Source organism: Herpailurus yagouaroundi, unplaced genomic scaffold (assembly GCF_014898765.1).
Source record: "Herpailurus yagouaroundi ecotype Mexico unplaced genomic scaffold, PumYag 215, whole genome shotgun sequence".
NCBI lineage: Eukaryota > Metazoa > Chordata > Mammalia > Carnivora > Felidae > Herpailurus > Herpailurus yagouaroundi.
Genome location: NW_024412446.1, coordinates 10,598,084 through 10,621,922, shown reverse-complemented (window position 1 = coordinate 10,621,922; position 23,839 = coordinate 10,598,084). Strand labels below are relative to the sequence as shown.

At 58.2% G+C, this 23,839-nt stretch overlaps 1 protein-coding gene across 3 annotated transcripts; it reads left to right on the top strand.

The window, feature by feature from the left end:
* Window positions 1–2,439: 2,439 nt before the first annotated feature.
* Window positions 2,440–22,524, top strand: CLUH (CLUH binding protein of NUMT mRNA). Of its 3 annotated transcripts, none has more exons than XM_040455540.1 (26): window positions 2,440–2,645; window positions 9,435–9,637; window positions 9,785–9,956; window positions 10,980–11,123; window positions 11,322–11,446; window positions 11,546–11,700; window positions 11,782–11,907; window positions 12,228–12,375; window positions 12,590–12,682; window positions 13,484–14,178; window positions 15,054–15,277; window positions 15,476–15,577; window positions 15,712–15,812; window positions 16,695–16,847; window positions 16,940–17,002; window positions 17,120–17,364; window positions 17,596–17,680; window positions 17,838–17,991; window positions 18,071–18,210; window positions 18,915–18,995; window positions 19,070–19,195; window positions 19,277–19,398; window positions 19,668–19,761; window positions 19,852–19,986; window positions 20,088–20,161; window positions 20,971–22,524. In XM_040455540.1, exons 1-26 carry the CDS (start codon window positions 2,546–2,548, stop codon window positions 21,155–21,157), a joined length of 4,047 nt encoding a protein of 1,348 aa, XP_040311474.1. In that variant the 5' UTR covers window positions 2,440–2,545; the 3' UTR covers window positions 21,158–22,524. The 3 variants fall into 3 exon arrangements, with proteins under 3 accessions (XP_040311474.1, XP_040311473.1, XP_040311475.1); XM_040455539.1 differs by having other exon boundaries at window positions 15,473–15,577; XM_040455541.1 differs by lacking the exons at window positions 2,440–2,645; window positions 9,435–9,637; window positions 9,785–9,956 and having other exon boundaries at window positions 11,007–11,123; window positions 11,326–11,446; window positions 15,473–15,577.
* Window positions 22,525–23,839: the final 1,315 nt, after the last annotated feature.

Sequence of the window (23,839 nt, the reverse complement as noted above, 5' to 3'; positions counted from 1 at the left end):
GTGGGGACAAAATAAATAACTGAGTGAATAAATTCCCAGAGTCCTTCCTTCTGTGTCTGCCCATATGATTCCTCTGACTTGCTTATTAAAATTCATCTTACCCTTTGAAACTCAGTTCAAAGCAGCCTCTTTCCAGAAGCCCTCCCTGACTGCCTTGCCTGCAGTCAAAACAACCTTCTTTAAAGGCTTTTATTCTGCAATCTTGGACATGAAGCTGCTGTGTGCATCTCACTTCATCCACCAAATTGAAATTTCTCCTGGCAGTGACTGGCTCTGATTTTTTCTTTCTTTTTAATTTTTTAATATTTATTTATTTTTAATTTTTAAATTTATTTTTGAGAGAGGAGAGAGAGAGAGAGACAGACTGCAAACGGGGGGAGGGGCAGAGAGTGGGAGGTAGGATCTGAAACAGGCTCCAGGCTCTGAGCTGTCAGCACAGAGCCCAATGTGGGGCTCGAGCTAACTGCAATACCATGACCTGAGCCTAAGTTGGACGCTTAACCGACTGAGCCACCCAGGTGCCCCAAAAGTTTATTTATTTTTTTTTTTTTTAAATTTTTTTTCAACGTTTTATTTATTTATGGGACAGACAGAGATAGAGCATGAACGGGGGAGGGGCAGAGAGAGAGGGAGACACAGAATCGGAAACAGGCTCCAGGCTCCGAGCCATCAGCCCAGAGCCTGATGCGGGGCTCGAACTCACGGACCGTAAGATCGTGACCTGGCTGAAGTCGGACGCTTAACCGACTGCGCCACCCAGGCGCCCCCAAAAGTTTATTTATTTTTGAGAGAGAGACAGAGACAGAGAGACAGAGTGTGAGTGGGGGAGGGGCAGAGAGAGAGAGGGAGACACAGAATCCAAAGCAGGCTCTATCTAGTCTCTGAGCTGTCAGCACAGAGCCCAGGAAGGGCTCGAACTCATGAACCATGAAATCATGATCTGAGCCGAGGTCGGATGCTTAACCGATTGAGCGATCCAGGCACCCCTGGGTCTGATCATTTCTGATCTTCCTGAAGCACTGAGCTTTTGCAAGACTGAGTGAATCACAAGGGTTTTACACTACCTAAAGTGCTTTGATGACCACTATCTCCTCACAACAGTTAGGTGAGAGGCTAGACAGATGGGTGTTTTTATTTGACAAATGAAGCTCCTGAGCTTCATTTACTGGGGTGAAAGTCAAGTGCTATGCTCAAGGTTACAAAAACGGACAAGGTAGAGGTGGCAGGAGGCAGATTTCCAATCTAATCAAGTAGTAGGTTCATACACCTTCCTGACTGCTGGCCTTCCTTGTACACCCAGTAGTCAGGTCTTGCTTTTATTTCCAGGCTTCTTGTGCAATGGTTCAAATGTATCTGCCCCTGGTCTAGTTCAGGGCCCCCTCATCCCCCACATATCAGCCAGAGCATTTCTCACCTCCCTTCCTTCTGCTTAAATGCTTAAAGACTTTCACTAGCTCCTCTCCCCAGCACCTGTACTCCAGGACAAAGTCCACTTTTCTCTGCAATTTTTACGAGGCCCTAGGACCCGCCCTAGCCGGTCTTGGCAGCTTCAGCTTCCCAATTCCCATCAGATCCTGGCAAATGTCAGGAATATGCCTTAAACACTTTCCAGGCCTGTACACGAAAGAAAGAAAGTCCCCACTCTCTCCACCTGGAGAATGTCAGCTCACTGGCAAGAGCTGGTAAAATGTCACCTGGGTAGCATTCTCTGACCTCACTCCTCAGTCTCCACCAAAACCCAACACCTAAACTAATGAAAGACTGTAAACAGTGTCGAGCCTGTAGATTTAGCCTGACCCAGCTCTACTTCTTGCTCTCTGTGTGACCTTGGTCTCAGCTTCCTCCACTGCGAAATGGGTATAATGTACCAGCCTGCAAGTAAGGACTCATCTGGTGGGGGGTGTCGGAGGCCGCTGGTAGGGGGGAGCACGGTGTAGCTCAGGGCAAAGTTTGGCGGCTCCATTTCTGACACTGCTTACCTTTTAGCTGCCCTGCACCCCTTCTTCAGGAAGCTAGGCCCACCCCAGCCCCACCCTTTTTCAAGCTTGGTGAGGAGGGCGCTGTGGGTCACCGCAGATTAGAGACCGCGTGGTCATTTGGCTGATTTGCCATAGGAAGCAGAGGGCCATTGGGGGAGGGGACGCTGAGCAATGGCAGTCCTAGAAGAGTCACTACCCAAGGTCAGGGCGCCCGCGGGACAGGCTGAGAACGGCAAGGACGTCTCTCCGCAGCCCCGCCTCTCAAGGGGGCCAGAAGCCTCTCAGTACCCTGAGTCACAGTGCGTTCCCTTTAAGGCGTTCGGGAAAGTCACCGCCTTGGTGGACGGCCAATGAGGCGCGGTGCGTTTTGTCCCTCGCGGGCTTCCGTGGGCCGGGCCGGGCGCGGGGGCGGGGCAGGGGAGCGGCGGTGGGGTCAAAGGCTACAACGCGCACCACGTGGGCCGGTGACTCCGTCCTTCCCGCAGCGGCCGCGGCGCGCAGGGCACTTGGGTTAGTGGCGCGGCGGGCGGCGCGGACAGCCAAGCCGGACGCCCGCTCCCGCCGCCATGGTCATCAAAACGGACGAGTTGCCGGTCGCCGCCCCGGCCGACGGCGCCCGGGAGCCCAGCTCGCAGGCCGGTGGCAAGGGGCGGCCGGGCGCGGCCGGTGAGCGGGGCCGGGGCCAGCGGACAGCTGGGCGGGGAGGCTGGACGGGACAGAGCGGGCGGGTGGGTGGGTTCGGGCTTTACGGGGACCGCCGCTTTCCCTCCTCCCCGGGCCGGGTTGCATCTCCCCGGGCCGCCCCCGCCCTGAAGGTCACCTTCACTGTCGCCCCCGGCTGCGGCCTGGGATTCGCACGTGGGGTCCCGGGGAGGACAGCGTTAGGGGGGACACGTGCGCGCACACGCGGTTTCGGGGTGCGCCGCCGCCGCAGACCGGTGGAATCGGTGCCCCACCCCCTCCGCGCGCGGGCATGGGGAACCCTCGGGGCTGGGGTCACTGACACTTGGCTCCGTCCGGCACCCTTCGCGTAAGGATCTCAAGCATAATGTACCAGCCTGGAAGTACACAGCCTTTCTGTACACAGGGCTGCAGCCCTGCGAGTAAGGCTCAACCTGGGACTTCCCAGTTTGGTCTGTGGGAAGAGCGCGAGCCCGGGGGTGGGTGTGTATTGTGAGGGGGCTTCTCTAGTTCATTCCCAGAAACAATGCTTTAACCCCAGGTCTTCAGGCTCTGATGTCTTCCCTCTTAGGTGTTGGCAGGATCTGCAGACCTAAGGGTCTGCTTGCGTGGAGTCAAAGCCAAACTCCTTGGCAGGAGGAGGTGTTTGTGCCAGAACTTGATCATTAACCCGCCTTATTGCGAAAAGTGGATCAGCTCAGGATTGCTGTTTTTAAGGCAAAGGTCATTAGTGTGGAGTGGAGCTCCCAGCTGTCCCCCACGGGGGCTCTGTGGAGGTGGCTTTGGGAGTGGCTGCGGCTCTTCTCTGGTGGGTCCTGCTTCATCTATTTCTCCTGGGCTTCCTCTGTTCCTTCCATCATGTCTTAGACTCCAGCCTTGAGGCTGGAAGCGCTTTCCCAGGGCCTCAGTTGTCATCTCCAAATCATCCTCAGGACCTCGGGGCTGGGCTGTGGTCCTTCTCTCCCCTGGATGGTGGTGGGAATGTAGAACTACCCCTGTCTTCCACTCCCCCCAACTCTTTTCAGCAGGACTTGTCGTCTTCAGCTCCCTTCCTAACTTCAGTGAGTCAGGATGGGAACAGTATTAAGTAGGCTCTCTGACCCTGTCACAGCATAGTTACCTTGTATTGGGGGTAGGTGCTGTAGCAGCTTTGCTGATTGCTTAGATGAGGCCAGGGTTTGGGCAGAACAGCAGATGCTGATGACTCCAACCTGCCAGGCTTTGATCTGATGTGGCTGTGAATCAGTGGGGCAGGCCAGATAAGCGGAGGTCCGGTCTGGCAGATTTCCCTCCTAGCAAAGAGACCTGAAGAGATAAAGTGACTAGCCCAAGGTCACACAGTGCTTTAGCTTCGGGGGGCATTTGGATTTCTAGCTTATGGTTGACATGCCAAGGCTTCCCTGATCTATCCCAGAGGAAGCCGGGACAGGCATGTTGGTTTGGATTATATGCTGAGAACATGGGGACTGAAGAGGGGAGAGTCTGCCGGAGGATTTCTCCAAGGGCTTGTGTAAAAAAGCCCCATCTCCACTATGTGCTGAGAGGCTCTGTCTGGGGCAACCTGGGTCAGGGGGAGGGCACAGCTGTTCATTTTCTGGAAACTGGGAGCATGATGGTGGGACATTGGCTCCTTATGTCTCTGGGAAGCTAGGATAGATAATTAGGATTTGAATTACAGCCGGCCTGAATCTATTCAAAGAAGTAGGGTGGCCTTAAATGGAGACATCCCCCCAACCCCCCAGCAGGCTCCCATCCAGGCTTCTGACCCTTAGGACCCAGCTGTGGAAGGCTCTCCAGTCCCTTTGAGGAGGGAATCAAGGCCTTTTGGGGTGGGGGGCAAGGGTCAGTTACCTTCTTGGGAATAAAGCTGCTTTTAGGGGTTAAGAGAACAGGCAGGTTTTTCAAGTTCACAGTGGTGTGTCAAGTTCCTTCTGCCTAGGGGAGGGTTCCTTGGAGTTGAGGCCCAGACAGAGAAGGGGGCTGGCAGACTGGGAGGAGCTTGAAGGCTTAAGGGGAGCTCCCTGACAGAATCCTAAAGCTCTTGATTTGGGGAGGTCTGAGTAGACTGGCTTGAGGATCACTTAACTGTCTCCAGACCTTGCAGACATGTCTCTGGCCTGGGGGGAGAGAAGGAGACAGATGCCCATATCATCAGGGTCTTCTGCAGGCTGCCTGCCAACCCCTACCCTTTCCTTTGAAGCCCTGTTCCCTGGGAGGGGGTGATGTGTCTTTCCGGGCCTTCCTTCCTGCTGGAGCCTCACCTGCTAAGGCCTTGACTGGGGCGGGGCCTGGCTCTGGCACAGTCTACTGAGTGAGGCCATGCCAGGCTGGGGAAGACACAGAGGCCACCTGGGATGGCCTAAGTTTCTTTTCTAACTCCTCCTTTCTGCTGCTCATGGGGTCTCTGCTCCCAGGCCAGGACAGGGGTACACTTTATCTCCACATTCTGACCCAGTCAGTGAGAACTAGGGGTGTGTATATGCAGTGTGCAACTTGGGCCACCCCTTCCCATTCTGCAGAGAACCACCTTTTGTCCTTTCCCGAAGGCCCAGATCCTCAGGGCAGCCCCCTGGGATATGAGAGGGGGGGATGTAGAGGGTTGGAAGGGTGCTGTGGCTGGGGATCGATCTGCCTCCTGGACTAAGCCCTGAGGCCTGGAGGAGGAAGGGGTACTGTGTACCCAGTGGGTGCTGCAGCCTTAAGGAGTGGCACTCAGAGGCATGGGTTTGGGCATGTGACAGACCTCTCTTTTCTTGACCTGGCTTGGCTGCCTGTTGACTCCGGGTCTTGGGGCAGCTTGCTTCCTAGCCTTCTGGAGCCTAAGTTTCCTCAAGTGAGATGAGCTGGTTGAGCTGATTGAGGGACTTGCTGTGGGATGGGCCTAGAGTGAGCACTGACTTTCTGGGAACCAGAAGGGAAATGGTTGTTGTTGCTACTCGGAGGTCATTGCCAGGCTGCTCTGCCCCACCCCCTTTTCCAGAGGGTTAGGGTGTGATTGGGAAGAGGGCAGGATAAGAGGGGCTCTGCCTGGGCCTGGCCCTTCTTACCATCTGGCCAGTGTGTGTAGGCCTTTGTGGGGCCTGTGGAGAGGCTGAGGACCTGCTGTGTGCCTGGCCATCAGGGCTGCCTGGGACAGGACTGGACTGGAGGGGAGGGGGCCTGGAGTGAGCCTGGCTCCCCGCCCCCACTCTGGTTAGTATGGATGCCGGAGCAGTGCTGGCTGGGCCCTGGCAACAAGTCAGAGGCCCTGGGAAGGCGCCCTGGCGAGGCTGGGCATGTTCCTTCTCCACAGCCGAACAGCCTTCGGCCTCTTGCTGCCAGCTCTGTTTTCCCTGAGGGAGAGACTTGGTTTTCTCCTGGCAGCGCAGGGGCTGCTGGGAAGGGAAGACAGAGCCTGCCAGCTCCGTGGTGGAGCTGGAGGCCCGGGGCACGGGTGCAGTTGTCCTCTGGGAGATTGAGGGCCCATCCCCCCTCCCACTAGAACCTGTGACTGTCGGAAAGAGGAGAGCGGCCAGGTCACCTGCAGGGGGCAGCATGAGCCAGAAGCCTCAGCCAGCCACTTGACCCAGGAGGCAAGGTGCTCAGAGTCTGTGACTGGTGGACGGGGTGGCCACCTCATGGCCTGGGCCTGGGTCTGCACCAGCTGTTGCCGGCAGCTGGCTGAAGCGGTCCTGCCCACCTCCACTGGGGTTGGGGCCGAGGAGAGGACCCCTTTGCTGGGCCTTGCCCCTGCCAGCCTGTCCCCAGGGCCCTCAATCCTGAGAGGCCCAGGTACCCCAAGCTGGGCTGGGTTCTCCTGCCCCCCTAATGGCTTCGCTAGCAGTGACCCCCTTTTTGGTGGGTACAAGGAAATAGGCCTGAGCACTGGTAGCAGCTCCACCTGGGGTCCTGGAGCCACTGCGGCCTCCTGGCCCACAGCCGTCCTTCTGGCCGACCTTGAGCAGGATGCGAGGCAGGGGGAGTGTGCCCTTCCCAGGGCTGCCCCAGCAGGCCTGGCCCCACTGAAACCCGAAGCCAGCCAGAGCTCCAGCCCTGGGCTGACCAGCTGCATGGGGGCGAGGATAGTGGTAGAGGCCAGAACGGGGGACTCAGGCAGTGCCGAGCCTGAGCTGGAGAGCTGGCTGCCTCGCTGCCATGGTGGTCCCGAGACTCCAGAGCCCAGGAGAGAGCAGCCTCCAACTGCACCAGGTGGGCTGTGGGGGGCAGCAAGCCAGGTGGTCAGCCTGTTGTGGGGGTATCACTTGGCCTTAATCCAGTGGTAGGGAGACCTTCAGGGTTTCTCAGAGGAAGGAGGAGGGGAATGGAGGCTACTGGGAACCAGCCATGGTCCTTTGAAATCTGATAGGGGATTGGGTACCCCTGGGACGTAACCTGGTGCTGAGGTACCTTCTGGGCAGGCAGGCTCCTGGTCCAAGGCGAGAGGGGTGGGAGCTGTGGCCACCTTTGCCTTTCTTCCCTGTCCCCCTTTCCCATCCCTCTTAGCCCAGACTCGGAGTGCAGGCTGCCTGTCTGGGGCCGGGTATCTGACTTCTCGCTTCTGGGGTCTTAGACCTCAAAACTGCTGTACCGTGCTGGGGGGAGCCCTTCTTGCATTTGCTCCTATTCCAGGAGCTTTCCCACAGCAATGTCTTTCTCAAGGACCCAGTTAGGGGAAGTGCCTCATATCTGCCATTCCTCTTGCTGCCTTTTGGAAGCTGACCAAGCACCGCCCTTCTCCCCACCCTCCTGCTTGTTTGTCATAGAGTTAGCCTGATTCTCCCTTTGGGGTGGCCGCTTCCTTTAGGGGCTTGGGGTAGCACTGCCTGGGGCTGCGGGCTCACTAGAGAGCGGTCCTTGTGTGTCCTTGTGGTTTTCCAGAATTTTCCTTCCGGTCTGGAGGGGTGTGCTGTGGACAGGGACGGGGGCGATAACAGGCCTTGAAAATCCACAGTGGCCATGATTGAGGGCAGTGTGTTGGCATGGTGGTGTGGGCTCTTGACGGGGGATCTGGGGTCCACTGTTGACCTTGGACAAGCCTCTGAACTTTCCTGGGCCTCAGACATCCTTATTTGGGGAGAGGAGGAGGGAGCTATATCTCAGCTCCTGGCGGTCCTGTTTATCACTAAGCTGAGGGGACACGGGGAAGAGGGAGTGGCTTCTCTGTACGTCCCCGTGGTGTGCCCTTCTGTGCTGGGCTTATCTCCTTTCCTGAGGCCCCTGGCTCCACGTTTATGGTGGGTCTGGGTAGGGCCCACATAGGTCTGGGGAGAAGGCACCTCCTAACAGTAGGGCGGAAGAGGTGGGAGCAGAGCTGGGTGAGCTGACCTGTCTGGAGCTCTCAGACAAGCAAGGGGCCTGTTTGGTTTCCAGGCAGACCCTCGTGGAAAGGCCCCAGGGCCAAATGGGTATCCAGGCAGGCTTGTGTTTTGCCGGAGTGTTTGTGAGGAGGTCCTTGCTCCCCAGGGCAGGGAGGGAGCTCTCCTTTATTCCCTTTAGTGTCTGGGCAGAAAGGGAAGGTTTTGTTCCCTGCTTTCTTCTCTTCCCCACAGCTTGTGAATTGGGTGTTGTTCACAAATACTGGACTTAACTCCACATTTGCGGTAATTAATTCATTAATTCAGTGCCTTTTTGTTGAGTGCAGGAAAGATGGAAGGAAGATAGAGCTGCGAGTATGAAGAGTCCCCCAGAATGTCATAGAACAGTGTTCTGGGAGGTGTCACCATGTCTCTGGAGCAGTGAGGAGGCAGTAATCCTGTTGTCAGGGATCATTTGGGCAGGCTTTAGAGAAGGGGGTTTATTTCACCTGGGCCTTGATAGATGAGTAGGAGTTTGCCCGATGGAGTGGTATACTGAGGGCAGTGTAAACTGCACAAAAGCACAGAGGTGGGAGGGAAAATGTGTAGCCTGCATGTCAGGCTTCCTGGTAGTTTGGTGTATCTCAGACCTTGACAAGGAGAGCGGCAAGAGTTGAGATGTACCTCAGGCTGCCTGAGAGCTTTGGCCTAAGAAGCTTGGATCTGGTTAGCAGTGGGTTCTGAGTGGTGACTTGAAATAGGGGATAGTGGCCTGTATTGGGGCCATGGCTGCAGAGGCTGGGTTCCATGGCCTGCTTGGAGATTAGGTCGGGTGACTGGGAGTGGAGGGGCTTTCATCAAGCAGAGGCCAGCTTGTGGAGGAAGGTGAATTCCATGTCAACAGGATGAGTCTTTGGTGATGCCTAAGGGATGGCCACATGTTGAAAAGCTTGAGCGAGGCCTGGATTGGCCAGGTTAGCTGCATGATGGAGGGCATTTGAAGTCCTGGGAGATCAGGTGGGATGAGGAGAGGCTGGGGCCCCAGGATGCCCACAGCCTGGGCTACCGGAAGGGGATGGAGCTGGAGAGCAAAGAACATGCGAACAGTGGCTACCAGGGAAGGGGAGGAGAGAGTGAGCCATGGTGGGTGTCGCTGAGAAGTCCGACACCTCAAGGCCAGAGAAGACAGTTGGGTTTGGCCCTTGGGGTGGCTTTAGGGAGACTGATTTGGGTGGGTGTGCTCAGATGGAAGCCAGACTGGAGGACTGAGGAGCAGATGGCAAGGGAGGGCCCAGCCTGTGGAAGGGAGAAGGCAGCGTCCTACAGGTGGCCAGGGTTGAGGGAGAGTTGTGTGCCCAGTGTGAATGGGACTGTGGAGTCCGGGGTGGGGCTGACTGAGTCTTGGGAGGAAATGCGGATGCCATTCTCTAGGGGCCGCGTCCACCCAGGTGGATGAGGCCGACGGCCCCACTTGACTCAGCTCCTTTCTTGTTACCCGCAGCGCTGCCATCAGTCATGCTACTGAATGGAGACTGTCCAGAGAGCCTAAAAAGGGAAGAAAGGGCTGCTGAGCCGCCCAGGGAAAATGGTCTGGATGAATCCGAGCCAGGAGAGGAGACGACTGGACAGGAGGTCATTGTCATTCAGGACACAGGCTTTTCTGTGAAGATCCTGGCACCTGGGATTGAGCCCTTCTCTTTACAGGTAAGTGGAGGAGGGTTCTGGGGACCAGAGCATGAGCCTGTTAGGATAAGGCTGGAAAGGCATGCCTGGTCATCACTTGTCCTAGCCTCATACTGTAGGGAAAGCGGTATGTCCTCACCAGGGTGGCTGGGGCCTTTTGCCTGGTAGGTGTCCCCCCAGGAGATGGTACAGGAGATCCACCAGGTACTCATGGACCGTGAAGACACGTGTCACCGCACCTGCTTCTCGCTGCACCTGGATGGCAACATGCTGGACCACTTCTCAGAGCTGCGCAGTGTCGAGGGGCTGCAGGAGGGCTCGGTGCTACGCGTGGTGGAAGGTTTGTCTGAAGTTGGGCAGCCTGCCAAGGGAGGGCGCACAGAGGTGGGGCCAGGTGGCACTCCACCCACCCCCACTGCTATCTCTGTGTCACAGATGAGTGCGTGGAGGCTCAGAACAGGGTGGACCTTGTGGAGGCAGGATTGGAGCCCAGGTCTGTTCCTCAGGCCTTCACACATGTGCCCTCCCACATTATCGGTTAAATATCAGAGTCATGATTTTTTTTTTTTTTTTTAAATGGTACCAACCAAGGGCTTGTAATCAGCCTAGTCAAATTCTATAGACAGAAAAGTTAAATCTCATAAGGAAACTAAAGTTTCACGGCTCCCAAGTAGACAAGTCAGGCCCAGTGTGGAGTGAGCAGCTGGTGTGGTGAGACTGGTTGGTTATAAAAGCTCCCATGAACTTGGGTCCCCAGGGGAGAAGTAGCTCAGGGGTTCTGGGCAGTGTGTGAAGTTGTTGCAAACACATATGGAAAGATGGAACCCAGCTGTGCCCAAACTTGATGAGGAACCCTCTCTTCTCCCCCAAAAGAGTCTCCATTAAAATTCACAAAGTATATACTGGGGGGCAGTGTTGTAGTTATGGGTCCTGGTAAGTCCTCGGGCCACCCCTGTGCAAGGGCTGCCCTGGAAGAATAGGTCTGAGGCTGCAGTGCAGGGCCCAGCAGTTCCTTGGGCCTGCGTGCCTGTGACACTTGTGAACGAGAGCAGGGGCCTTTCGGTGAGCTCCCTGAGGCCTGGGTGTGCTTCCAGAGGCATTTCTTGTGCCCTTTGACAGAAGGTTCTTTGCAGACAAGGATCTCTGCCTGTTAGCAAGCAGGTGTGTGTGTGTGTGTGTGTGTGTGTGTGTGTGTGTGTGTGTTGAATCCAGAACTCCAGCTTAATGTGCTTATAATGGAATTTGTAAGTGGAGGCCTAAAATTTGAAAATCAAGACTATCGTGGAAGCACCATGGCAGACTTCTCTGTACTGGGTGGGTTGTTGCAGCAGCGAGCAAGGCCTGCCTCTCATCCTCCCAACAGAGCCATACACGGTACGTGAGGCCCGCATCCACGTGCGCCATGTCCGAGACCTGCTTAAGAGCCTGGACCCATCTGATGCCTTCAACGGGGTTGATTGCAACTCCTTGTCCTTCCTGAGCGTCTTTACCGATGGCGACCTGGGAGGTGCGGGAGGCATTGGGACTGGGGGTTGGGCAGAGGATCTTAGAGCAGATTGGCCAGGGGCTGGTGAAGGGGCCATGGGCCAGGCCTTCCTAGCAGGAGGGGGCAGGGCTGGAGGCATCCAGACTGGGGCCATTTTAGGTGGGGAGATAGTTGGCCCCTGCGTGGCCCTGTGCTGACCACCAGCCTCGGGTCCCTTAGACAGCGGGAAGCGGAAGAAGGGCTTGGAGATGGACCCCATTGACTGCACACCACCTGAGTACATCCTTCCAGGGAGCCGGGAACGGCCGTTGTGTCCCCTGCAGCCCCAGAACCGTGACTGGAAGGTAGGACTCCAGAGCAGAGCCAGGGAGCAGCAGGTCTCTGGCTGGGCGGGAGCCACCTACCTGGAGGCCTGGCCTACTCATTCTTGGCCATGCTTGCAGCCCCTGCAGTGCCTGAAAGTTCTTACCATGAGTGGCTGGAACCCACCCCCTGGGAACCGCAAGATGCATGGGGACCTCATGTACCTGTTTGTGATCACAGCCGAGGACCGGCAAGTCAGCATCACGGCATCCACTCGGGGCTTTTACCTGAACCAGTGAGTCCCTGTTCAAGCCTGTTCCGGGTGTTTGGGCAGCCACCCAGGGTGCCCTGCGCAGCAATCACCCTCTTCCCACAGGTCCACGGCCTATCACTTCAATCCCAAGCCTGCCAGCCCCCGCTTCCTCAGCCATTCCCTAGTGGAGCTGCTCAACCAGATCAGCCCAACCTTCAAAAAAAACTTTGCCGTGCTGCAGAAGAAAAGGTGGTGTCTTTGCTCCGTCTCTGCCCCTTGCCTCACATCCCATGACGGGGTGGGGTGAGGCTACCAGCGTGAGCTCCATCGCTTCTGCCCCAAGAAGCCATGCCCTCAGCCCCCAGCACCCCAGAGCCTCCCTTCAGGGAGCTGTTAGCCGGGCCCCAAGATGGCAGCCCTAGGAGAGGTGCCCATTTGCTTCTGTTAGACTTTCCGGTGGGGGGGTCTCGGCACAAAGACACAAGAGCTGGTGGGGGCTTCAGAGAGGGAGGCTACGACAGGGCTCTGAGCTTGGCAGGCTTCCCTATCTCCCCCTTTCCCTGCCACAGGGTCCAGCGCCACCCATTCGAGAGGATTGCCACCCCGTTCCAGGTGTACAGCTGGACAGCGCCCCAGGCAGAGCACGCTATGGACTGCGTGCGTGCGGAGGACGCCTACACCTCCAGGCTGGGCTATGAGGAGCACATCCCTGGACAGGTGCCTGCAGCCTGGCCCTGCCTGCCCCGGGCTCTTCTCTCCTCTCCCCTGCTGGGGGCCAGGCTGGGTTCTGTGTGCCTCCCTGGAGGCTCCATCTACTTGTCTGTCTCGTTCACTTGGGAGCCTGTGAGGCTGTCCACGGGGAGGTGGAGGAAGGGGCGCCCACAGCGGGTCTTGGGGCTGGGGCTGAGCCGGCATCTCCGTCCCTTTGCAGACCCGGGACTGGAACGAGGAGCTCCAGACGACAAGGGAACTGCCCCGCAAGAACCTGCCTGAGCGGCTCCTTCGAGAAAGAGCTATATTCAAGGTGCCTACGGCTCTCGTGCCTGACTGGCAGCCTCAGGCCTGTTTGTTGCCTGCCGAGATGTCCAGACAGGGTGCCTTGCAGGGCGTTGGCTAACTTCTCGCCTCCGGCAGAGCAGGCTACCCCAGTTCTGATTTTTGGCCTCTGTGACACTTGGGAGTCCATGGGCTGGGTGGGGTCAGGGGGACCTCCTTCCCTGTGGGCTGTGTGACAGGGTTCTTCCAGCCTCCCACCCGCCACTGTCTGCCTTCAGGACCTCGCCTGGACACACACGTGATGTTACCTAGAGAGATGAGGGAAAAAGAAGCTTTCAGAAAAGCCGTTTTTAATCTCCAATAATCTTACTGCCTAGAGATGGTAATGGTAAAAATAAGATCTAAGTGGTTTGAGTACTAACTTTGCCAGGGGCCGTGTCGTGTGTGATCGGCATCATCTCTTGTAATCTGTCAGACACCTTGTAAAGGTCGATAACTTTTGTCGTCGCTGTTTTATAGACAGAGAAAACAGGTCTGAGAGGTGACCTGGCCAACTTCACCTGGTACGTAATTGGTGGATCGAAGACCTGGTCCAGCCCTTCTCTTTGTTAATCACTAAGCTCTGCTGTCTCTGAACATCAGTGTTAAATTTTTTTCAAAAAATGGGTTTCTTGTGCTTTTCCAAGTGTGAGGAAGCTAAGGTTAGAGCCCGCAGGCCCTCGGGGCCGTCCACTTGCCTCTGCTGTCTGGGTGAGCTTGGCCAGGTGGGCCCAAACCTGTGGCTCTCAGGGATGGCGCCTTTCTCACCGTCCCTACCTCGGCCCCTCAGGTGCACAGCGACTTCACGGCTGCAGCCACACGAGGCGCCATGGCAGTCATCGACGGCAACGTGATGGCCATCAACCCCAGCGAGGAGACCAAGATGCAGATGTTCATCTGGAATAACATCTTCTTTAGCCTGGGCTTTGATGTTCGTGACCACTACAAGGACTTCGGTGGGGATGTGGCGGCCTACGTGGCGCCCACCAATGACCTGAATGGTGTGCGCACATACAACGCCGTGGACGTGGAGGGGCTATACACGCTGGGGACGGTGGTGGTGGATTACCGTGGCTACCGCGTCACAGCCCAGTCCATCATCCCTGGCATCCTGGAGCGGGACCAGGAGCAGAGTGTCATCTACGGCTCCATTGACTTTGGCAAGACGGTGATGTCGCACCCTCGATACCTGGAGCTGCTGGAACGTACTAGTCGGCCGCTCAAGATTCTGAGGCACCGGGTGCTCAACGACCGTGGCGAGGAGGTGGAGCTCTGCTCCTCCGTGGAGTGCAAGGGCATCATCGGCAACGACGGGCGCCACTACATCCTCGACCTGCTGCGCACCTTCCCCCCTGACCTCAACTTCCTGCCCGTGCCCGGCGAGACGCTGCCCGAGGAGTGCACCCGCGCCGGCTTCCCCCGGGCGCACCGGCACAAGCTCTGTTGCCTGCGCCAGGAGCTGGTGGACGCCTTTGTGGAGCACAGGTGAGGGGCCAGGCTTTTGAGGGCACCCAACCAGTAGACAGTTCTGGGGTCTGGTCCTTGACGGGAGACGCTTTGGAAGGTGAAGAAGAGGGGCACCTGGGTGGCTCAGTCAGTTAAGCAACTGACTTCAGCTCAGGTCGTGATCTCGCGGTTTGTGAGTTCGAGCCCTGTGTGGGCCTCTGTGCGGACAGCTCGGATCCTGGAGCCTGCTTCGGATTCTGTGTCTCCCTCTCTCTCTGCCCCTCCCCCACTCACACTCTGTCTCTCTGTCAAAAATAAATATTAAAAAAAAAAAAAAAAAAAGTGAAGAAGAGCCAGCTTTGGCCCCAGTCATTACAGTCCCAGCACCGCACACTGTGACCTCACGCTCCGCAACATGGACATCAGGAGCTTTATGTGGGTGGAAAATTAGCAGTCAGCTAGCCCAGTGGCTCTCGGCCGAAGCAGCACTCTTCCTCTGAGGAGCATATGGAAATCCACTAACGCGTTTTTAATGTTCCAGCGCCAGGCGGTGTCACCGCTGCTGGCATTTGGTGCTTAGGAGTCTGCCACATCGAATGCCCCTCACCACGATCAGTCTCCTCACAATGCCAGGGGGGATCTGTCTGTTTTGAGCTTGGCCTGCATGGAGCCCCTGGCCACTCCTTTGCTAACACTCCAGATGTCCTCTTTCTGTGGGGAAGATCCCGGGTGTGGCTGTGACCTGCTACTGCCTGATGGAGTTGCTGGGGTGGGAGGTTTCCGCGTGCTGACACAGACCAGGGGTCTGGGGCCTGCCCCTGGTCCCCCCGCAGCCAGCGGGAGGCTGCCAGGCCGGCGAGGCTCCCGCATACCGTCTTCCCATCTGGTGCTCTGCCCCGTCTGCTGCGCTCTAGGTACCTCCTCTTCATGAAGCTGGCTGCCCTGCAGTTGATGCAGCAGAAAGCCAGCAAGATGGAGAACCCCACCTCACTGGAAAATGGTGACCCCCCCTCCTTGGAACCTAAGCCTGAAGACCCTCCGGGGCCCGAGGCAGGAAGTGAGGAGGAAGGCGGCAGTGCTAGCGGCCTCGCCAAGGTGAAGGAGCTGGCGGAGACCATCGCCTCAGACGACGGGACAGGTGGGGCTGCTGTGCGTGGGGGGAGCGGGGAGCCCCGGTTCTGTCCCGGCAGCTGGCGCCTGCCAGCGGTGGCTTGCCCCAGCCCTGAGAGAGGCCGGCAGATGTCTGCGCGGAGCCGGGGGAGGCCTGGGGTAGCACAGCCTCCCCCTCTGATGGTGGGGCGGGGCTGCCTCCGAGCCGGCCGTGTCTCCGCAGCAGACCCTCGGAGCCGAGAGGTGATCCGCAACGCGTGCAAGGCGGTCGGCTCCATCAGCTGCACAGCCTTTGACGTCCGCTTCAACCCCGACATCTTCTCACCAGGCAAGTGTTACATTAGGACGGGCAGGATACCGTGGGGGTCATCTTGGGGCCCTTGGTCTGGCGGGTGCTGGCCTTTATCTTGCCACCCCTGCATCCCTTCTGCCTGGCTCAGGCCTCTGCTGTCCCTCCCACAGGGGTTCGTTTCCCCGAGTCCTGCCAGGAGGAAGTTCGGGACCAGAAGCAGCTGCTGAAAGACGCTGCCGCCTTCCTGCTGTCCTGCCAGATCCCCGGCTTGGTGAGGGAGGGGCCACAAGGGTGGGGGGCTGCACAGGGCACGCTGTTAAAGGGCCTGGTGCTTCATCCATCTGATTCTGGAAGCTTGTGGAACCTTCGCAGGAGTAACTCCCTTAGACCTGCTGATCTGTGAGGCAGGCAGGGCAGAGTGCTTGTCACCCTCGTACATACAGATGGGGCTGCTGACCCAGAGAGGCCAAGGGAGGCCTCGGGCGCAGGCTCTGCTTCGCTGGGCCTGCCACAGGGGCCGGCAGCTGGGGGTCAGGTCCTCCGAGTCCCTGTGTGATGAGACAGCTGACAGAGGGGGCACTGGGGCATCTGGAAAAAAAGGTTGGGGGAGGGTCCTGTCCTCACCCTCGTAAGCTTAGTACATAGGCTTCTTGGATGATGGAGCCCCTGCTCCCTACTGAGGTAGCCCCACAGTCGGGTGGCACACCGGTCTCGGATCTATGAGCCCATTGTTCTGTGCCAGCTGCCCTGGCCCCCAGCCTGTCCTCTCTGAGGCTTGACAGCTGTGACCCCCAAGTGGCTGCCTCTGCCCTATCCTGCGTGGTCCGGGGAGAACCTGTGCTGCCTGTTGGGCTCTGCCAGTGGGGCTCCCTCACCTCTGCTCCCCTGCTGGGAAGCACCTGCTTCCTTGTGACTGCCATCCCATTTTCCTGTCGCTTGTGCAGAAGGCTGGGGGGGGGGGGGGGCACGTTCTCACGTCCTGGCTGCCGCTTTGTTTTTTTCCCTCTTCCCAACTGGGAGCTGGGGTCTTAGTCCCCTCCTTCCCTCAGGGCCTCAGGATGGCATGAGCTCCCCACTCCCCTCCCCCGGAAGACCCAGGGTGGGAGGAGGCAGAGGGCCCAGGCTGGGGGCCCTGACCTGCTGCAGTCCGCAGGTGAAGGACTGCATAGACCATGCGGTGCTGCCCATGGATGGGGCCACGCTGGCTGAGGTGATGCGCCAGCGTGGCATCAACATGCGCTACCTGGGCAAGGTGCTGGACCTGGTGCTCCGGAGCCCGGCCCGAGAACAGCTGGACCACATCTATGTGAGTGATGCTCGGGGCGGCCAGGCTGTGAGGCATTGGGGCTGGATGGAGGCCTGGGGCCCAGCCAAGACTCCCTTCTTGAACCCTTGCAGAAAATTGGCATTGGAGAGCTCATCACCCGTTCTGCCAAGCACATCTTCAAGACCTACTTACAGGTATTGCTGTTCCCACCACAGCCTGGGGGTGGGGGGTGGGGGGCGGCGGGTGGGATGGGCAAGAGCCCTGGGTTGGGGCCTGAGGGCCCTTGTGACTTGAGTCGAACCTCCTCGCAGGGAGTGGAGCTCTCGGGCCTCTCGGCTGCCATCAGCCACTTTCTGAACTGCTTCCTGAGCTCCTACCCCAACCCTGTGGCCCACTTGCCCGCCGACGAGCTGATCTCTAAGAAGAGGAACAGGAGGAGGAGAAACCGCCCCCCGGGGGCAGCAGATAACACGGCCTGGGCTGTCATGACCCCCCAGGAGCTCTGGAAGAACATCTGCCAGGAGGCCAAGAACTACTTTGGCTTCAGCCTCGAGTGGTGTGTGGCAGCACGGGGTGTTGGGCTCTCCGCGGCCGCGGCGCGGGGGCAGCGGTTGCAGGGTGGGGGCTGGGACTGGAGGGAGGGAGCAGTGGAGGGCTGCTTGCCGGGGTGATGAGGGGATGGGAGCTGGTACTTGGGCTTGGTCCTTTGGTGGGGAGGCAGCCGTTGACTCAGGGGGCAGAGATGGGGGCTGGGCCGCCCAGGCCCACCTGCCACCTCCCCCCACAGCGAGACCGTGGACCAGGCTGTGGAGACCTATGGGCTGCAGAAGATAACGCTGCTGCGGGAAATCTCCCTGAAAACCGGAATCCAGGTGTGGATGATTCAGGGGGTCCCTCCTAGCTCCCGCAGGGTCGGCAAGAGCGTGGGGGGAAGTGGCCTTCTCTCGACGTGGGGTGCTCAGTCGGGAGGTGCTGGCCGTTTGAGCCCAGGGTTGAGGCCACCTTCGGGCTTTGGGCTGTGTCCCCCAGATCCTGCTGAAGGAGTACAGCTTTGACAGCCGCCACAAACCCGCCTTCACCGAGGAGGATGTGCTCAATATCTTCCCCGTGGTCAAGCATGTCAACCCGAAGGCCTCGGATGCCTTCCACTTCTTCCAGAGTGGGCAGGCCAAAGTACAGCAGGGTGCGTGGCCAGGTGTGGCTGGGGGGTGGGGGTCCCCTGGCCCGGCCCTGACCTTGCCGCCCTTGGGGGTGCCCTGCAGGCTTCCTGAAGGAGGGCTGTGAGCTCATCAATGAGGCCCTGAACCTGTTTAACAACGTGTACGGAGCCATGCACGTGGAGATCTGTGCCTGCTTGCGCCTCCTTGCTCGTCTCCACTACATTATGGGTGACTACGCCGAGGTGGGCCTTGAGCACCCTCCGGGCTGTGTCCACAGAGGCCGTGGGGCCTGGCCTGGCGCTGGGGGATGGCAAGTGAGGGAGCTGGGGCCATGTTCTCACTCCGTGCCGCAGGAGGTGGGAGCCCAGGCCTGGGGACCTGAGCCCCAACGGTGGGGCTCAAGGACGCCGTTCTCCTCAGGGGGTCCCCTGGGAGGATCAGGCAGAGACCAGGGAGACCCTGGGGAGTTGCTTGTCCTGCCTGGGAGAGCTGCCTCGCTCGCAGACGGAGTGCTTCCTGGGGACGCTGGGAACGATAGTCTGAGGCTCACGGTGCCAGGTGCCTTGTAAGAGCCACGGGGAAGCTGTCGGGAACGTCGCTAAGCATTCCTTGGCCTGCTGGCGACTACCTGCCTTGTCATGGGGCGGGTGCACTGTAGGCCTCCGCTTGTCCTTCAACCGTAGATTCTTTCATTTATGTGTGCCTTTTTTTTTATTATTACTGTTTTAGATTTATACCTAAGCATAGATTTTGTTGGGGTGAGAGACTCAAGGCGAGCTATTTAAAAATGCCTCGGAGTGGGGCCTGGCCTTCCATGCTCACAGCAGCTGAGTCGTGAACACTTCTCTGCTGAGGAGGCTGCGCTGCTCGAGGGCTGCTTGGGGGCTGGGCAGACTTGATGTGGGGCGGTACCCGCGCTGGGATGACAATTCCCCACCTCTCCCAGGCCCTGAGTAACCAGCAGAAGGCTGTGCTGATGAGCGAGCGAGTGATGGGCATCGAGCACCCCAATACCATCCAGGAATATGTGAGCAGTTGGGGGCGTGGGTGGGGGGTGGCGCTGGGACCCAGGACCCTCTCCTGACTCCGCTGCCCCTGCAGATGCACCTGGCCCTGTACTGCTTCGCCAGCAGCCAGCTGTCCACGGCCCTGAGCCTGCTGTACCGCGCCCGCTACCTCACACTGCTGGTGTTCGGGGAGGACCACCCCGAGATGGCGCTGCTGGACGTGAGTGCTGGGGAGGGGCAGCGGGGCTAGCCCTCAGCCTAGCGAAGCGGCACTGACCGGGGCCCTCCCGACCGCCCCCAGAACAACATCGGGCTGGTGCTGCACGGAGTGATGGAATATGACCTGTCGCTGCGCTTCCTGGAGAATGCGCTGGCTGTCAGCACCAAGTACCACGGGCCCAAGTCCCTCAAGGTGGCCCTCAGGTGAGAGCCCATGCTGGGTTAAGGGCATGGGGCGCCCAGGGCCGCAGGGACACGGTCCCGGAAGGCACTTCGATTGAGGGTGGACATGGGATCCGGCAGCCTGTCTTCCATCTGACTCCTGAGGGATTTTCTGTCAACTTGCGTCTCTTCTCCGAGTCCCGGGCTTCTTTGTTGCCCTTGGGTGGATTCCAGAGGGGAATCTAGAGTAGTCCGAGCCCCTGTGCCAGGCCCACTCATGTCCCTTCTGCGCCCTGCACGCCTCCTTGCAGCCACCACCTTGTCGCCCGGGTCTACGAGAGCAAAGCCGAGTTCCGGTCAGCCCTGCAGCACGAGAAGGAGGGCTACACCATCTACAAGACCCAGGTGGGCCGCGGCAGGGGCTGAGGGGGCGGCGCCGGGCCCTTGGGCCGTGGCTTCGCTGACCCCTTCCTGCCTGTGCCACCTACCCCGTAGCTGGGCGAGGACCACGAGAAGACCAAGGAGAGCTCCGAGTACCTCAAGTGCCTGACCCAGCAGGCCGTGGCCCTGCAGCGCACCATGAACGAGATCTACCGCAACGGCTCCAGCGCCAACATCCCGCCCCTCAAGGTACGCGGTGCCCCCCCCCCCCCCACTGCATGTGCACCCGCCCTACCCCCCGCCCTCCGGCTTCCCTGCGCGCTCACCGGCTCATTGGCGCCGCCCCTCAGTTCACAGCCCCCAGCATGGCCAGTGTCTTGGAACAGCTCAACGTCATCAACGGCATCCTCTTCATTCCTCTCAGGTGAGGCCCCCGCTCCGCTTGCACTCAACTCCCACGTGGAAGTGGGCTTTTGGTTTTTCTTTTTAAAATCTGTAATTGGTTGTTGTGGCTCAGAACTGAGAAGTACAGCCAGTGGTAAGAAGTTCCCGGTGAATCTTTTCAGGAAATAGCCACGTAGTTGAGCAAGCACATGTCTGTAATCTTTTCCCTTTTTTTATTTGCACAAAAATTGTAGCAGACCGCCCACGTGGCCGTATCTTTCTGCACTTACTGTCCCTTAGCAGCCTTTTCCTTGTCAGTACGTAAGAGCAGCTTTGTTCTTTCTCTGGTTTCCCGCTGCCTCCGTGTGGGGATGTGTCTCACACCTGGACCCTGAGGGTCCTGCTGTGGCTCTTAGAACAGCGCTGCCTTCGTGGGCTTCTCGGTCCTGCTGCCCTTCCACCGGCGGAGGACGTGGGTTCGGTCAGCCAGGGACTGGGGTGCTGACAGCGTACCTGCCGCGTGTGTCGCCCCCGCCCACTGCCACCTTCCGTGTGTGATCTGCTGTGGGACAGACCACGTGGTGCTGCGGATCGGAAGTGAGGGTAAAGGTTGAGCAGGAGCCGGGCCTTAACTGGAGGCTGTGTCGAGTGCACCATGTTCTTACTGTCTTCGCGCTTAGGGGCCTTTTTGCTTTGCGGAGTGGAGCGCTTGTTCCACACGTCTCTCCCCCCACTGCAAAGAGCGGAGCCTGATCTTGCCCCAGGTTCAATTTTAACCAAGGCCAGTAAGGTGACAGAGGGCCCAGGCTTGCTCTGACACCTGCCCTTCATCCCTGTCCTTCTACTCAGCCAAAAAGACTTGGAGAACCTGAAAGCCGAGGTGGCACGGCGGCACCAGCTCCAGGAGGCCGGCAAAAACAGGGATAAGGCTGAGGAGCCCATGGCCACCGAGCCTGAGCCAGCGGGGGTCCCAGAGGATTCAGCCTCCCAGCCCCAGGCCGCCAAGGACCCTTCTTCCCCGGGCTTGCAGGGGTAGGAAGGGAGAGACAGACGGACAGTCAGCCAGCTGCCCCGTTACCCGGTGATCCAGACTCCAGGAGAAGGGGGGCGTGCCCTACAGATCAGGAGAGGAAACCAGTCCCTCTTCTGCCATGTTTCCAACCCCAACCCCACCCCAGCATCCTCCTGGGACCCTGGCCTGGCCCGCCTGCCCCCCCCCCCCCAAAGATGTTTTTGCACTGGTTCAATGAATATACGATGCAGAGGCCTAATTGAAGACACGCAAATGAAGTGTGTGGGCATCGGCTCCCAGTCGGGGGGGGGGCAGGTGCCCCCTCCGGCCCCCCCATCCACAAGCAGGTGTGTGCGAGCGAGTCCGTGCCCGTGAGTGTCTCGATCCGTCCTTCCTAACTTGTACATAGCCCCGTGTCGGTTCTGAGTGGATGACGTGAAGATGAGATTTCTCAGGTCATTTGAATGTTTGACATTATGGCTGCTGCTTCTGCTGCCTCTGCCCCTGGGCCCAGCCTGGCTTAGAGTCCAGGTATGAAGCCAAAAAGAGGGGAGCTTTCCTGTGTCCTGGGAGGGGGAGTCCGAGCTCTGTGGCAGGGCTGGAGGGTTGGGGGTGCACTTTAGCTTTGTGGTGAGGCAAGAGCTGCAGGGGCTTTACCCGTTGTGACTGGGCCTTGCCTTGCCAGGCTGGGGGGGAAGGGGGAAAGGGCGGGCAGTGGTGGCTCCCTAGACACCCTGTTCCTGGCCCTGGCCTGTCTGCCCTTGGGCCCCAGCGGGAGGCAATGCCTCCCCAGTTCCTGCCCCTCAGCAGGAGACAACTTTAGGGGCTACAGTCTGAATGTATCCTTCTCCCCATTTTAACCGGAGCTGCCTGACGCACAGTAGGGCCGGGGCAGGTGAGGGGCTGGGGCAGCCGGGGCTGAATCATGGATCCTGAGGGGAATTTACTAGATACAGGAGTGATTGCCACTTGTTTGTGGAGCCCAGCTCCCTACCTGGTCCTTGTCACACAAGCACCTCCTACAGAGAGTAGCTCTGGGGCGGGGGGGTGGGGGGACCACCGTGGAAGGTAGTGGCTCCCACGAGCCCCAGCTGCTCCCTCTCCCGCCCTCCTGCGCCGCTTCCCTGTGCCTGCTGTTGGAGCCCTGATGGGGGGGGGGGGAGGGTCGCCGCCCTGAGCTTGAGGGAGCCGGTCAGGGCTTGGGCCTCTGCCCCGGGGGCTTTGTGGGGAGCTGCGGATGGGTATGGTCTGTCCAGATACCTTGTTTCAAAGGCAGTGGGTGTGAGCTGGCAAGCGAAGCCTCCCCACCGCTGATCAAGAACTTTTTCTTGTTTTTAAACCATCACGTCTTCATTTCACATTGGAATAAAGTGAGTTTTTGAAACCTGCTGCCCCAGCCTCTCCTGTGTGTTCTGTACCAGTCTTGTTGTTGCCAGAAATATTACTAGTAGAAGGGGTGTTTTGTTTTGTTTTTTAATCTTATTTAAAACCAAGTTAGTTAACATAGTGTAATAATGGTTTCAGGAGTAGAATTTAGTGATTCATCACTTACATATAAATAGAAGAGTTGTTTTTTTTTTTTAATGTTTTTATTTTTGAGACAGAGACAGAGCATGAATGGGGGAGGGGCAGAGAGAGAGGGAGACACAGAATCAGAAGCAGGCTCCAGGCTCTGAGCCATCAGCCCAGAGCCCGACGCGGGGCTCGAACTCACGGACCGCGAGATCGTGACCTGAGCTGAAGTCAGACGCTTAACTGAGCCACCCAGGCGCCCCTAGAAGAGTTTTTTAAAGCATATGAATATCAATTAGTTTAAATTCAACATTGTCCTTATAATGTTGAAGTGGGGGGAGAGGGTAGAGTCATAGGCACCCAGCTAGGGTTTACCTGCCAGTCATTAGACCCAGAAGAATGGCCCAACAGATAAATGTCACCTGTTGGTCACAGAATTAGAGGCCGGGAATCTCACCTCCATAGAGCTGTGTGTGGTACGTATTAGAGTGACGGCCAGTTGGGGTGAGGGGTGCTGTGGGGTGGGGGCCCAGGCCCTGTGCCTGCTGGCCCAGATGGGCTGCTGAACACCAGATTTGTGGCATCTACTCTTGTCCCTTCGTCGGAGTCAGGAGAACTGGGAGCACCCCCCAAGGGACTAGGAGCCCTGGAATGGAGGGGGGTCTGAGGGTTGCCACCCTAGGGTTAAGTTTCAGGTCAGCCAGGTCTCAGGGGAAGGGGTTACCATGTAGGTGGGCTCGAGGGGCAGGGCCTCGGAGATGGGAGGGTGCCTGTGAGGGGCCTGCTGCCAAGAAGAGGGGAGGTCTCATAACTGGCGGCTGCTTCTGGCCAGCTTGAGCGGGTGGGCTCAGCAACATGCATACTTCAGTATCTTTTTGAATTCTTGGAGAGTTTGTGTGTGTGTGTGTGTCTCTGATATTCTCTGAAAGAAAAATGAAGTTCTAACATCTGTTCCTTTTCCTGAGCCAACTGAAGACATTCTTGACCTTGAGGTGTTTTTAAATTTTTTTAATACGTTTTATTTTGAGAGAGAGCAAAAGTGTAAGTGGGGGAGAGACAGGGGAGAGGACAGAGAATCCCAGGCGGGGTCCACGCTGTCAACACAGAGCCTGATGTGGGGCTCGAACTCACAAAAATCATGAGATCACGACCTGAGCCTAGATCAAGAGTCGGACGCTTAACCAACTGAGCCAC

Bases quoted from the DNA above. Each gene is read 5' to 3' on its own strand.
- CLUH (XM_040455539.1), top strand. From the start codon at position 2,546: ATGGTCATCAAAACGGACGAGTTGCCGGTCGCCGCCCCGGCCGACGGC. The intron at 15,278-15,472 runs GTGGGGCTGCTG...GTGTCTCCGCAG, and splicing joins CGCCTCAGACGACGGGACAG to CAGACCCTCGGAGCCGAGAG. The intron at 15,813-16,694 runs GTGAGGGAGGGG...TGCAGTCCGCAG, and splicing joins CCTGCCAGATCCCCGGCTTG to GTGAAGGACTGCATAGACCA.